The sequence below is a fragment of the Mesoplodon bidens genome, assembly GCF_964165515.1.
Source record: "Mesoplodon bidens genome assembly, chromosome: 3".
NCBI lineage: Eukaryota > Metazoa > Chordata > Mammalia > Artiodactyla > Ziphiidae > Mesoplodon > Mesoplodon bidens.
This window is the reverse complement of record NC_138178.1, coordinates 73,871,078-73,886,303: the sequence shown is the minus strand read 5'-3', so window position 1 is coordinate 73,886,303 and position 15,226 is coordinate 73,871,078. Positions and strand designations below refer to the sequence as shown.

The following is a 15,226-nucleotide window of genomic DNA, read 5'->3' as shown; positions in this document are numbered from 1 at the left end:
TACCCAAAGCAATCTACAGATTCAGTACAATCCCTATCAAACTACCAATGGCATTCTTCACAGGATTAGAACAAAAAATCTTACAATTCGTATGGAAACAAAATGGACCCCGAATAGCCAAAGCAATCTTGAGAAGAAAAAAGGAGTTGAAGGAATCAGGCTCCCCACCTTCAGACTATATTCCAAAGCTACCGTGAAAGACAGTTTGTTACTGGCAGAAAAACAGAAATATAGATCAATGTACAGGACAGAATGCCCAGAGGTAAACCCATGCACATATGGGCACCTAATTTACAACAAAGGAGGCAAGAACATACAATGGAGAAAAGACAGCCTCTTCAATAAGTGGTGCTGGGAAAATTGGACAGCTACATGTAAAAGAATGAAATTAGAACACTATCTAACACCATACACAAAAATAAACTCCAAATGGATTAAGGACGTAAATGTAAGACCAGACACTATAAAACTTTTAGAGGAAAACAGAGGAAAAACAAACTTTGACATAAACCACAGCAAGATGTTTTCGACCCACCTCCTAGAGTAACCAAAATAGAAACAAAAATAAATGGGACTTAATTAAACTTAAAAGCTTTCACACAGCAAAGGAAATCATAAACAAGACAAAAAGACAACCCTAAGAATGGGAGAAAATATTTGCAAATGAAACAACAGACAAAGGCTTGATCTCCAAAATAGAGAAACAGCTCTTGGAGCTCAATATGAAAAAAACAAAAAATCCAGTTAAAAAATGGGCAGAAAACCTAAATAAACATTTCACCAAGGAAGACATACAGATGGCCAAGAGGCACATGAAAAGATGCTCAACATCACTCATTGTTAGAGAAATGCAAATCAAAACTACAATGAGGTATCACCTCACGCCCGGTCAGTATGGCCATTATCACCATTATCAAAAAAGCTAGAAACAATAAATGCTGGAAAGGGTGTGGTGAAAAAGAACCTTCCGGCACTGTTGGTGGGAATGTAAATTGATACAACCACTATGGAAAACAGTATGGAGGTTCCTTAAAAAACTAAAAATAGAACTACTATATGACCCAGCAATCCCACTACTGGGCATATACCCTGAGAAAAACATAATTCAAAAAGAGACATGCACCAGAATGTTCATTGCAGCACTATTTACAATAGTCAGGACATGGAACCAACCTAAATGTCCATCGACAGATGAATGGATAAAGAAGATGTGGCACATATATACAATGGAATATTACTCAGCCATAAAAAGAAACGAAATTGAGCTATTTGTAGTGAGGTGGATGGACCCAGAGTCTGTCATACAGAGCGAAGTAAGTCAGAAAGAGGAAAACAAATACCATATACTAATGCATATATATGGAATCTAAAAGAAGAAAAAAAATGGTACTGATGAACCTAGTTGCAGGGAAGGAATAAAGAGATAGACATAGAGAATGGACTTGATGATGTGGGGTGGGAGTGCGAAGCTAGGGCAAAGTGAGAGTAGCATCGACATATATACACTACCGAATGTAAAATAGTTGGCTGGTGGGAAGCAGCAGCATAGCACATGGAGATTGGCTTGGTGCTTTGCAATGGCCTAGAGGGGTGGGATAGGGAGGATGGAAGGGAGGCTCAAGAGGGAGGGGATATGGGGACATGTGTATGCATATGGCTGATTCGCTTTGTTGTGCAACATAAACTAACATGGTATTGTGAAGCAATTATACTCCAATAAAGATCTATTAAAAAAATAAACAATGAAGCCCTACCATATAGAATAGGGAACTATATTTGATATCTTGTAATAAAACAATAGAAAAGAATATGAGAAAGAAAATATATATATATATATATATATATATATATATATATATAAAGCTGAATCACTTTGCAGTACACAAATATTGTAAATCAAATACACTTTGATAAAAAATTAAGAAGAAAACAAATAAACAAAACTTTTCAGGCCAGGAATAATATATTCAAAATATTGAAAGAAAAAACTTTCAGCCAAGAATTCTATACCCAGCAAAGCTATCCTTCAGAAATGAAGGAGAGACAAAGACTCTCCCAAACAAACAAAAGCTGAGGGAGTTCATCACCACTAGACCTGTCTTACAAGAAATGCTAAAGGAGTTCTGTGAGTGAGAGTAAAAGGACACATATTAACATCATTAAAACATAGGAAGGTAACATAAAATTTACTGATAATGGTAAATATATAGTCAAAGTTAAATTCTGTAATATGGTAATGGCATGTAATTCACTTGCAGCTGTAGTTTAAAAGTTAAAAAACAAATGTAGTAAAAATAACCATAACTACAATAATCTGTATTGGTTTACACAATATAAAAAAATGTAAACTTTAACATCAATAACCTAAAACATGAAGGGGAGAAGTAAAAGTGTAAGCTTTAAAAATCCTATAAAAGCTAAGTTTTCATCAGTTTAAAAGAGTGTTATAATTTTAAGATATTTTATGTAAGCCTCATGGTGATCACAAGGGAAAAACCTATAGTAGTCACACAAAAGAACATGATAAATAAGTCAAAGCATAATGGTACCAAAAGACACCAAAACATGAAAAAAGACAGAAAGCAGGATAAGAAGCAAGGAAAAATGGATCTACAAAACAGTCTGAAAACAATTAATGAAATGGCAATAGTAAGTCCTTACCTAACAATAATTACTTTAAACATAAATGAATTAAACTCTCTAATCAAAAGACAGAATGACTGAATGGATAAAAAAACAAAAACAAGATGCTTACTTTAGCCTTAAAGACACACATAGACTGACAGCGAAGGGACAGAAAAAGATACTTCAAACCAAAACCAAAAAAAAAAAAAAAAAAAGCATGGGTAAACTAAAAATAGTAAAAAGAGACAAAGAAAGTCATTATTTAATGATAAGGGCTCAATCCATCAAGAAGATATGAAATTGTAGATATTTATTCACCCAATATCAGAGCACCTAAATGCATAAAGCAAAAACTAATGGAGCTAAAAGGAGAAAGTACAGGAATGCAATAATAGTCACAGACTTTAATACCTGACTCAACAATGGATAGATCATTCAGACAGAGAATCAATAAGGAAAGAGCAGATTTGAATGATGCTATAGATGGATCTAAGACATACATAGAGAACATTATATCTAACTTCAGAACACACATTCAAAGCACCCATGGAACATTTTCTAGGAAGACCATCTGTTAGGTCACAAAACAAGTCGTAGCAAGTTCAATAAGACTGAAATCACACCAAGTATTTTCTCTGAATACAACGGTATAAAACTAGAAATCAATTACAGGAAGAACACTGGAAAATTCTTGAATACATGGAAATTAAACAACACTCGCCTGAACAACCAATGGTACAAAAAAGAAATTAAAAGAGAAATAGAAAAGTTTCTTGAGACAAACCAAAATGGAAACACAACATACCAAAATGTATGGGATGCAGGGAAAGCAGTTCTAGAGGGAAATTCATAGCAATAGACACCTACATTAAGAAATAAGAAAGATCTCATATAAACCACCTAAATTTACTCCTCAAGGAACTAGAGAAAGAAGAATAAATTAAGCTCAAAGTTAGTAGAAGGAAGGATATAAAGATTAGAGGAGATTAAATGAAATAGAGACTAAAAAGGTAATAAGAAACTAAGAGCTGTTTCTTTGAAAAGATAAACAAAATTGACAAACCTTTGGCTAGACTAACCAAGGAAAAAAGAAAGGACCCAAATCAATAAAACTACAAATGAAAAAGGAGACATTACAACTGATACAAAGATATATGAAGGATCATAAGAGGCTACTATGAACAACTATATGCCAACAAACTGGACAACCAAGAACAAACTGAAAAATTCTTAGAAACATACAACCTACCAAGACTGAATCAGGAAGAAATAGAAAATCTGAACAGACCAACTATTAATACGGAGATTAAATTAGTAATCAAAAACCTCCTAACACAGAAAAGCCCAGATGGCTTTTCTGGTGAATTCTGCCAACCAGTTAAAGGAGAATTAATGCCAATCCTTCTCAAACTATTCCCAAAAATCAAAGAAGAGGGAAAACTCCCAAACTTATTTTACATGGCCAGCATAACCTGTCCTGAAAAGGACACTAAAAGAAAAGAAAACTACAGATCAGTGTTCCTGTTAACTACAGATGCAAAAATTCTCAATAAAATATTAACAAACTAAATTCAGCAGCACATTAAAAGGATCATTTACCATGATCAAGTGGGATTTATTTCAGGGATTGAAAAATGTTTCAACATTTGCAAATTAATCAATGTGATACACCCCATTAACGAAATGGATAAAAATCATGTGATCATCTCGACAGATTCTGAAAAAGCATCTGACAAAATATATCTGCTCATGATAAAAACTCTTAACAAATTAGGTATAGAAGGAACATACCTCAACATAACAAAGACCATATATGACAAGACCACAGATAATATCATGATCAATAGTGAAAAGTTGAAAGCTTTTCCTCTAACGTCAGGAACAAGACAAGGGTGTCCACTCTCAAAACTCCTATTCAATATAGTACTGGAAATCCTACCCAGAGCAATCAGGCAAGAAAAAGAAATAAAAAGTATCAGAAGTGGAAAAGAAGAAATAAAAATGTCAATACAAAATTCTAAAGACTCCACCAAAAAACTGTTAGATTTAATGAACAAATTCAGTAAAGTTCCAAGATACAAAAGTAACAGTAGTGTTTCTATACACTAACAATGAATTATCTGAAAAAGAGATAAAGAAAATGATCCCATTTACAGTTGCATCAAAAACAATAAAATACTTAGGAATAAATTTAACCAAGGACATGAAAGATCTCTACACTGAAAACTATCAAAACAAGACATCAATGAAAGAAACTGAAGTAGATACAAATAAATGGAACGCTATCCTGTGCTCATGGATTGGAAGATTTAAAAAATTTCCATATTACTTAAAGCCATCTATATATAGATTCAATGCTATCCCTATCAAGATTCCAATGGCATTTTTTACAGAAGTAGGAAAAAAACACTAAAATTTATACGGCAGCACAAAAGACTCTGAATAGCCAAAGCAATCCTGAGAAAGAAGTACAAAGTGGGTAGCATCACATTTTCTGATGACAAGCTATATTATAAAGCTACAGTTGGTATGGTAACGGCATTAAAACAGACACATACCAATGGAACAGAATCAAGAGCCCAGAAATAAACCCAAGCAATATTTCACAAGGGAGCCAAGAATACTCAATGGAGAAAAGACAGTCTTTCCAATAAATACTGCTGATAAAATTGAATATTCAAATGCAAAAGAATGAAAGTAGACGCCTATCTTACACCACTCACAAAAATTAACTTGAAATGGATTAAAGACTTGACTGTAAGACTAGAAACGATAAAACTCCTAGAAAATAATATAGGCAGTAAGCTCTATGATATCAGTCTTTGCAATGATTTTTTGGATATGACAAAGCACAAACAAAATAAAAAATCAACAAGTGGGACTACATCAAAGTAGAAAGCTTCTGCACAGCAAATGAAACCATTAACAAAAATGAAAGGATAACCTACAAAATGGGAAAAAAATATTTGTAAACCATATATCTGATAAGAGGTTAGTATCTAAAATATATAAACAACTTCAACTCAACAGCAAAAAATAAATGAGTAAATAATAATAATCTAATTAAAAATGGGCAAAGGACTTGAATAGACATTTCTCCAATGAAGAAAGATATGAAAGGCCAACAGGTACATGAAAAGCTGTCACCATCACTAACCATTAGGGAAATATAAACCAAAACCACAATGAGATACCACTTCACACCAATCAGAACGTCTTAACATCAAAAAGACAAGAGATAATAAATGCTGACAAGGATGTGGAGAAAAGAGTACCCCTGTGTACTGTTGGTGAGATTATAGATTGGTATAGCTACTATGGTGAACAAGTATGGAGATTCCTCAAAAAATTAAAAAACAGAACTACAACATGATACAGCAATTCCACTTCTGGGAATATATCTGAAGTAAATGAAAACACTATGTCAAGGAGGTATCTGCACCTCCATGTTCATAGCAGCATTTGTTTACATGGAAACAACCTAAGTGTCCATCAAGGGATGAATGGATAAAGAAGTTGTGATACATACGTACACACACACACACACACACACACACACACACACACACACACACGTTATTCAGCCATAAAGAAGGTGGAAATCCTGGGACAACACAGACGGATCTTAAGGGCATTATGCTAAGTGAAATAAGTCAGTCAGAGAAAGACAAATACTGTATGATCTCATTTATATATGAAATCTAAAAAAAAAGAGAAAAAACCAAACTCGTACAAAAAGAGATCAGATTTGTGGCTACCAGAGGCGGGGAGTGAGGTGGAGGGGAAATTGGAAGATATGGTCAAAAGGTATAAACTTCCAGTTATAAGATAAGTAAGTACTAGGGAAGTAATGTACACCATGATGACTATAGTTTACACTGTTATATGGTATACATCAAAGTTGTTAAGGGAATAAATCCTGAGTTCTCATCACAAGGGAAAAAAACATTTTTCTCTTTTTTTTTGTATCTACATGAGATGATGGATGTTAACTAAACTTGTGGTAATCATTTCACAGTGTATCTAAGTCAATTCATTATGCTGTACATCTTAAACTTATATAGTGCTGTATGTCAATTTTATCTCAATAAAACTGGGAAAAAATGTTAAAATCCCCTCTATAAGCCATCATCTCAGGGTGCATAACGTTCTCCCTCAAACTCAGGCTTTCACAACTAATGCAGAGGCAATGTAAAGAACTAGATTGCTGAGGAGGGGCTGTGTCATGGCTGTGGCTGGGTAGTCCTGCTCTGGGTGACCCTGAGGCTTCTGCTTTGTTTCTGCAGCCTTGTCTCCCCAGAGTAAAATGGGAGCATCATTCGCCTGATGACAGATTCCCTAGGCTTTTGCAATATTAGGCACTACAGTTCAACAAAAAGGACTGAAGACTATCTAACAAATCTAATTATTCCTTTACAACATTAACTCCCAAAACACACTAAAAATGCAGTAAAATATACAGAAAATGAGCTCCATGGTATCTCTTATGTATACCTAAAACAATTTTAATATTTATTTATTTATTATTTGGCTGCGTCAGGTCTTAGTTGCAGCACGTGGGATCTTTTCTGTGACAAGCAGGATCTTTTGTTGTGGCACATGGGCTCTTTGCAGTGCCTGGGCTCAGCAGTTGTGGTGCACAGGCTCTCTAGTTGTGGCATGCGGGCTCTAGAGCATTCAGGCTCAGTAGTTGCGGCGCACAGGCTCTCTAGCTGTGGCGTATAGGCTCCAGAGCATGTGGGCTCAGCAGTTGCAGCACACAGGCTTAGTTGCCCCCCAGCATGTGGGATCTTAGTTCCCCAACCAGGGATCGTGTCCCCTGCATTTGAAGGTGGATTATTAACCACTGGACCACCAAGGAAGTCTCCTTAATAAAAGTCTGAAAGTATGTTATGCAGACCAATCAGCAAGACTGTACTTGTTACTACTTGCTCTTCACCTGCTGGGGTAACCTTGGGCCCAAGCCCTGGACAGGCCTCACCCCTTGGACATGGACACTTCCATTTTCTCCAACATCATCCCACATCTTTTAACTCTGAATTACCAACTCCCTTATTAAAAAGGAGGAATCAATTTTCCTTCACAGAAGAAATTATTTTATTCCATTTGAAAAAAAGTATACAGATATTCATTCTTTGTCTGGCAAAAGTCATTTTCTCATGAGAGTCTGAGTCCTGCCTGGCGAATTTAATGGTGACAAATGGTTAGAGAAACCTGTGGCCCTCAGGGGCACAGTGCACACAAACGTTTGGCTGGAAAAGCATTTACTGACCAAAACATTTCCTGTAGCAAAGGCTAAGTTCATTTTATCCTGAAGACCATTTTGCTTTTGAAGAAAACATTTAATTTTGAAGATAATTTAAATTTGCTAATTGAACCCAGGGCAAAATAGTTTTTCACATAACTGAGAGGAGAATGAAATTGGAAGCCCATCTCAGGTACTTCACTGCCACATTCCCCTCCTCTTACATGATGAGCTCTTTTAAATTGGTCTCTAGGCTGAATGTGTCAAATGCCTTAAACCTGCCTAAAACCCAAGAGCAGCATGTTTTCCTCCCTGGAGACAGACCTCCCTAAGGCTGAGCCACCAGCCACCCTGGCCAATTTCAACTCCTCCAAGGGACCGAGGCAGGCTCCTGCCCTCACCCCATTCATGCTTGCTCCACCAGCAAGGTCTCAGAGGCCAACCCATGCCCTCCACAAGCCTCTGAACTTAGCACCACTGTTGTCCTGTCATAGAAGGAGACAGGCAAACCCCCAGGCCCCTCTTTTTAAGGTCTTCCACAGCAAGGGTCACCTCTAGGCCCTCCATTAAGTGTTCAATATTTTAACATTATGAGCTACATTGTATTCACCCAAGGAAAAGTGACTGAGCCCCGTTCCTGTTCTGTGGCTCTAGAAGTCCTAAGGATGCAGTCAAGGAAGCAGCAGGAAGCAAGCCCATTCTCCCTGTACCACTCTTCCAGACACATACAGGGGCCAGCAAAAGCTGGATTGATGACTGTTCAGCCTTAGAAGTGTCACATGTTGGGACCTCGGTGAGAGGCACTCATCCTTCTCCCTATACCTACTCCACTCCAGACACTGACCAGAAAGAGATCCTTCCAAGAATGCTGACTTGGGGACTCCCGTTAGCAAACACTGTGGAAATGCTCCTCAGGTGAAACAGGGCCATGGCCTCCAAATGTCCTGGCCAGGAAGTGTTTAAAACATGCCTGTGTGTCAGATTAAGGAGCTCTAAAATTACGAGGAACAGAACTGCTATTTACTCAGTATTACAGCAATTTAGATTTAGGGCTTTTTAAATTCTAGATATGACATTGCCTCAAAAAGGCTCTCTGAGGGGGCAAATGTGAAGCAGGGCTTATTACAACTGTCATGTATCACACTCTGAAACAGGGTGACATCCCATCGCTATTACACAACACCTTTGTTGGGGAGACACAAAACATCATTTGTCAGGGCCAGTCACTCCTCCACAGCAGGCAGGGGACAAAGCAAACATCCAGACAACCAAAGCTGATACCAGGGGCTCCCATACTGCAGGTCCATTTGCCAAGGCCATTCATCTCCCTCCAAGTACGTCCAGCTTGGGGACCTACACAGTGCTACTGTGAAGACACTCATGGCCAGTCCACTAAATGCCTTCAAGGAACAGCATCTGTCATGTGTAAGTGTCTCTCCTGCCGCTCCTCTTTGGATGTAGGAAGTTGAGGACGCTGGTGTTTTGGCTCCCGCAGCCTTGGATCAGGCGAGTCTATTCCCCATGATGACTGTGATTGACATGATGGCAGCTTCTGAAACGTGTCCATATGTCACAGAAAAAAAAAGGCAGCACACTATATGGCCAATGTCGGCTGATGCACATTAGGAGCCCAAGTGCTAAAGCTGCCCTGATTCCTTAGAAACAACAAGAGCTAGCTCTCCCCGTGGGTGGTCTGACTGAACTGGCTGTCTGAAGAGGGGATGGTTGGCAATGGAATCGCTAATTTGGGGGATTGCCCTAGAACTGCACTCACTGCCATCGAGCCATTAGGGACAGCAGTTGTATTCAAGATACTAGGGATCTCACTAGTAGTTTGTATTTTAAAATAGACCAAATAAAACACTGGTAAAACAATTCCAATCAGAAGCATGATAAAAACAGCATTCCACCTCTGAATTCCACAGTCTGCACCGTTTGTAGGTATCTTCGGAGGAGTCGGAAGCAATGGCTGACTAGAGGTCTCTATGCAGTAACTTTCACTCAAAAAGATTTCTGACTGCACTGCATGCTCAATATTCTGGTCAATGCCCTTAAAGAAATCCGTCAGTGGGTTAGATGAGGCACCAGCACTGACAGCTGCTCTGTCTGGGTCTGGCTGCTCCTCGAAGGTCACTCTGGTCTCTGTAGATGAGCTCAGGAGGGGTCTGAGTTCTTTGTGGGTCTCTGTTAGGACCCCGTGGTTTTTCACTGGAATCTTAACAGATTTCAAAGCATATAAGTCTTGTTCTCTGATGAAGTTGTTGACTTTCTTGATATCTGCAACCTAGGGAAGCCATGAAGACAAACATCACGAAATGATGTAAAGCTCCTTAAAACTAATATCCAAAAAGCGGTGCTTAACCTTTCTGCGTGATGGTCCAAGCCCACACAGCTTAAGAATCTGATGAACACTGGAAAACTGTACCTACACACAAAATTTAGTTTAGGCTGAATAACTTCGTTTTTTTGGCTTTAACTCAGCCTTAATGTATAGCTTAATCATAAGATTTTTTTATAGACTTAAAAGTTTGAACAACTCAAGATTCGTTTTGGAAAAGACTTTGTTTAAAGTGTGCCTTCAACAAAATGCTTTTAGGTGAAACACATCATGGTAAAAGAAGGCTGTACCCTTTCTACATTTAACTTTTGAGAAAACAGTGCCCCCATCTGGGTGACTCTCTCCTGCATCAGAACTTAATTTAGTAGCTGTAGTAGACATTAGCATTCAGCAAACACAAAGCCTCAGCCAGCTCTACAAACACTAGAACCTAGTTCACCTGTAACAACATTTTAAAAGGTGTGCCCTCGTGATTATACGACGTTTTCTTTCCCAGAAGCACTGTATGGCCTATAAACTTATTTTTTTTTTTTTTAAACTTATTTTTAAAATAAAAGCGACCTAGAGTTAATTCACTTCAAGGATTTCACAACACTTCTTTTCACTAGAAACATGCAGAGAATATGCATCAACTTGGAAACTATAGACTGAAATCTTCTATTCCAATATTAGGACTTGAGGAGAAAGGAACACGACTGTGAGTTTTAAAAAGTAACAAAGTTTATGACAAATTCCTCTCATAATCAAACCTTAATTTTTAAAAAGTAGGGGGAAATATAAGTCAAAGATAGACCCTCCCTCGAGTTATTGTTTGAAAACTTACCAAAAGCATCAGAGATGGACTCTAAGGTTCTAACTCCTAAGTCCACTTAAACTAGAGTGTAAATACAGCCAACAGACTTTATTCAAATCAATCATCTTCATTATTTTCATTACTTAGCAAGTGCTTTTATCATTTAATTAAATTGGGGTGGTGGACATTTTTAATTTATTATATCCTGAAACTTAAGTTGCTTGAGATATTTTTGTCTTTGAGCCTAATAAACTAACATTAAATTTATTTACTTCAAATAGGAAAACTAATCACTTCTTAGATACATTATATAGTCCTTTTGGATTTATTAAACATCACTGTTCCAAGAAGCCCACTGCATCTATTCAGGTCTTTGTAGGAGAGGATTCAGTTTTCAGCCCTTGCTCTATAAACCATATAGTATGTCTACAGAAGCTGATTATAAGAGTCAAATATAAATCTCAGTACAGTTGACAGACCACTACGTGTCCCTGGAGACCAGTTTATTTCCCTGGGAAACAACATCTCGGCACAACATGTTGAGTCATTTGATCCTTGTTAGGTAAATGACAGACCCTTCAAGGATGAAAAGATGTTTTTTAATAAGTAGCTTATATAGCCTTAGAGAAAGCCATAGAAAGTAGCAGCACAGTGCTAGCAAAATGAAATAGTTTCTGTCTAGGAGAAAATGCAGCAATTCAATAAATACCTTCCTACTTACTTTGCCATTGTTAATCACTCTGAATGCTAAAAATATAATTAAAGAGAGAAACAGGGTTATACAGATACACAGCATACAAAGGATAGATCATGCAGTTCTAAAAGAGAGAAGGCAAAACTTTACCAATCAAATAAGCTACAACCAGCAAGAAAGGTTTAGAAAAAGAAAAGTAGCAAAAAAATAAAGCAAGCATACCAAAGAAATCTTGGATAAACTCTGCGTGGCATCTCTGGCCCCATTATGTCTTAAATAAAATGTGCTCAGAAGAAAAAAGAAAAAGGTTTCAGCATTTCATTTTGGAGGGACAAGGAAGAGGTGCAGAGAGGGAACTGCCCTGTCACCTGAAATTCCTGACTAATTCCCTCTCCCTCTGAGGAACGGAAGGTACTTCCACCTGCCTTCCATCTCTAGCTAGACAGGGGTATCCTTTACTCTAGAGCAGGCTTCTTCCAACCACCTCTGGGGTCAGAAAGGGTCCCCACCCTTCAGTGACCTCCTCTGTTCCTCTAAACACAGGGGCTGAAGGGCAGGTGGCGCCTTCACCTGTGGGGTTTCTTACTTTGCAGCCATACTGAAGAGCGAGCTTGTTGAGGCTGTCCTCCTGGGCCAGCTCCCGCTGCAGCAGCACCACGTCCCCTGCTCCTGGCTGGTGAGGGTGGTGGGCACCCTTCTTCTGGCGCTCCTTGCCCCGGGGCCGCAGAGCTACTTGGTGGGACTCTTCCTCAGAGGAGTCCCCAGAGTCCCCAACACCATTCTCAAACATGTAAATGTGGCTGGTCGGAGTCCTACAGACCATGGCTGGGCCTTGGAAGGTCTTGGTTAACACTTCCTTCTGCCTCATTTTCTTAACTGAAAACCAAACCCCAGGGTTAATTCCACACAAGGCATATTCATTCTGTGGCTACACTGAAGATAAGTGTCTTCTTGTTGTTAGAGATGACTCCTTTCCCTAATATAAACACTCAACACATACCATCGGCACAAAAAATGTCAAAACGTGTTTATGCTGGCTGAGATGAAGGGAGAGAGATAGGCAAATAAATACACTCTTTTTTTCTAATTGCATACTTTTTGCGCAGAAAACAAGAGAGTCCTCTTTCTTCTCCCCTTATTCCTCATCCATAGCTATGTCTCTCCAAAACCCACATATGCAGATAAACAACTTCTCTTTTTGGTCCCAGAGTAGTAAAGAAGCAGCTGGGATCATTGCAATGAGAGGTAAAGACTGTTCCCAACTTCCTTCCTTGCACAGACCCTTTGTACAAAAAAATTCTTGCTCAACACTTCAAGCATTCCAAAGTAGCTTCACTTAAAGGCAAGACTAAGGACACTTACTTAGAAGAACTATGAGACTAAATACTCTTGATTTTGAAACGACTTGAATTATATAACATGTGAGGCAAGCTGGGGGAAGATTTCTGTCAAACTAAGAAATTCGTCCGGTTTCTCACAGGTCCCTTGGCCTTCAGAACCTCCCCATGTCTGGTTATTTTCACTTCCCGACCAGTGCGGAAGCCACAATACAAGCCTTTCCCCTCTCCAAGTTGCTCGAATGAACTTCCAGAAATGAAATCTCCAACCCGGGAACGAAAGTCTCAAAAAGAGTTGGCACCGGGTTTCTTCGGAGCCAGGAAGAGCAGCGGCCCCCTCGGGACAGCGTGGCCACGGAGAGACCTCCCCCACCTCGCCCCAGCCTCCTCCCCGCACTCCGGGGGCTCCGCCGGCCCGGAAGAGGGAGGGAGGAGGCGGCTCTCCGGGTGCCCGAGGGTCACCTGCGGCGGCCCGAGCTCGGGCGGACCTTCCCGTCGGAGCTCAGCGCCTGCCAGGAGCCCCGGCGGCTCGCAGGCCTCAGTTTCCCTCGGAGCTCCTTCCGCGAAAGGGAGCTGACTATAAAAACCGAGAGCGGCCCGCCTCTATGCTTAGACGGGTGGGGCCCCAACATTCCACAAAGGCACGACCTCCGACCTCTGACCTCCACCCCAGAAATTTCGGGGCAGTCCTCGACGGTCTGGGACGCTGCAACTCCAGCTGCAGGACGGTGACCTCAGAGACCCAGGAATGGCGGCTCGCCACCCAGCCGACGAGCTGGGCGACGCCGCAGCACCGCAACAGGCCCACGCAGCGCCCCCTCCCGCAGGCCGGGTACCTCAGCGTCCGGGATCCGCCGAGACCGATCGCAGCCGCCGCTGCTGCGCCTGCCGATTGGCTGCGGAAATCAGCAGGTTCCCGGGGGCGGGGACGGCGAGGCAGCCAATGAAATCAGCGGTGGGCGGGGACTGGGACGAGCCGGGCAGTGCTGAGAGGTCTGCACAGGACCTGCGGGGAGTGAGGCCCCGGGGGCGGGGCCGGGGGCGGGGCCCTGGGTCTGGGGCGGGGCCTCCGCTCCTGGACTGACGCTCGCCACACCCGCCTGCCTGCAGCTGCTGCAGCGGCTCGTTCTGGCTCCAGTTTGTGCCTCTGCTCTAGGCTATTAAACACTTTAAAGTCTCCCAGCTTTCCGCTGAGCTGGCTTTTTCACCCCGCCCTATGTCCATGGTCTGTAACGACAGCTCAGATACCCAGTAAAGTGGGTGGTACCAGCTGAGGCCTCCGGCGGAGAAAGAGCCCCTCTGGCTCGGTCTAAGAGGGTGAGGGGTCTCCGCATGCTGAGCCTTCTCTGGCCTGAACACAGGAGTTTGCTCCGCCGCGCCCCGCCCAAGAGGATAAAAAGGAAAAGTCCACCAATGTAAAACACTGAACCACGCAAACAGGGACCAAGGAAACATAATTTATCAAGTGTCAGATGGCAGAGGACTCCTTAAGCTTAAACGTGCTGGATGAACTCTTTCACACACTAAAGCACAAAAGTTTAAAACTGCAAAAGATTAAAATCCTTAATTGAGAGAGACCTCATTGAATTAATAAGAAACACACTAAGATTCCAGTAGATAAATATATGAAGAGCATTGAGTCCACAATTCTGCAGAAGCAGAACACAAATAGCTATCAGGGAAGAGAAATTAACCCTCACTAGCAATCAAATTAAACCACAAAGCAAAAGGATTAAAACAATAAGATCTCAGAAACCCCTTCTATGGCTTTCCATCCCACTTAGAATAAAAGTCAAGTTCTTTATCTTGGCAGAGAAAGTCCAGGGTGGTGTGAGGGCTCCAGCACAGTCTCTGCCATTCTACCTGTTCCTTTCAGCCACGCCCCACTTTTCTCTGGCCTTTAAACACCCAGATCTCCCACCTCTGGCCCTTCACAGGAATGTCCTTCTCTCAGCTGCTGGCATGCCTAGACCTTCTGACCCTCAGGCCTCAGATAAGTCACCTTCTCAGCAGGTGTCCACCCCATATACATGTGTGCTCCCTCCGTGTTCTGGCAGATCAATTTGTTTCTTCATTGCACTTCCCGCTTAATTTACTTGTTTTATTGCCAGAATCCTCCTGCCCCTAATTATCATCTCTGTTTTGCTCACCACTCCCAGTGCCCAGCTCTGCTTGCACTTAGTAGGTGCTCATT

General features: G+C 40.7%; 1 protein-coding gene across 5 annotated transcripts; it reads right to left on the bottom strand.

Moving 5' to 3' along the window:
* Positions 1–6,401: 6,401 nt before the first annotated feature.
* LYSMD4 (LysM domain containing 4) lies at positions 6,402–13,899 on the bottom strand. 5 transcript variants are annotated; one of them, XM_081228565.1, is made up of 3 exons: positions 13,869–13,899; positions 12,282–12,571; positions 6,402–10,154 (listed from the first exon to the last, which is right to left on the bottom strand). In XM_081228565.1, the coding sequence occupies exons 2-3, from the start codon at positions 12,561–12,563 to the stop codon at positions 9,543–9,545; spliced, it is 894 nt and encodes a 297-aa protein (XP_081084691.1). In that variant the 5' UTR covers positions 12,564–12,571; positions 13,869–13,899; the 3' UTR covers positions 6,402–9,542. The 5 variants fall into 5 exon arrangements, with proteins under 5 accessions (XP_081084691.1, XP_081084692.1, XP_081084690.1 ...); XM_081228566.1 differs by lacking the exon at positions 13,869–13,899 and adding an exon at positions 13,695–13,860; XM_081228564.1 differs by lacking the exon at positions 13,869–13,899 and adding an exon at positions 13,688–13,711.
* Between the last annotated feature and the right edge of the window lie 1,327 nt (positions 13,900–15,226).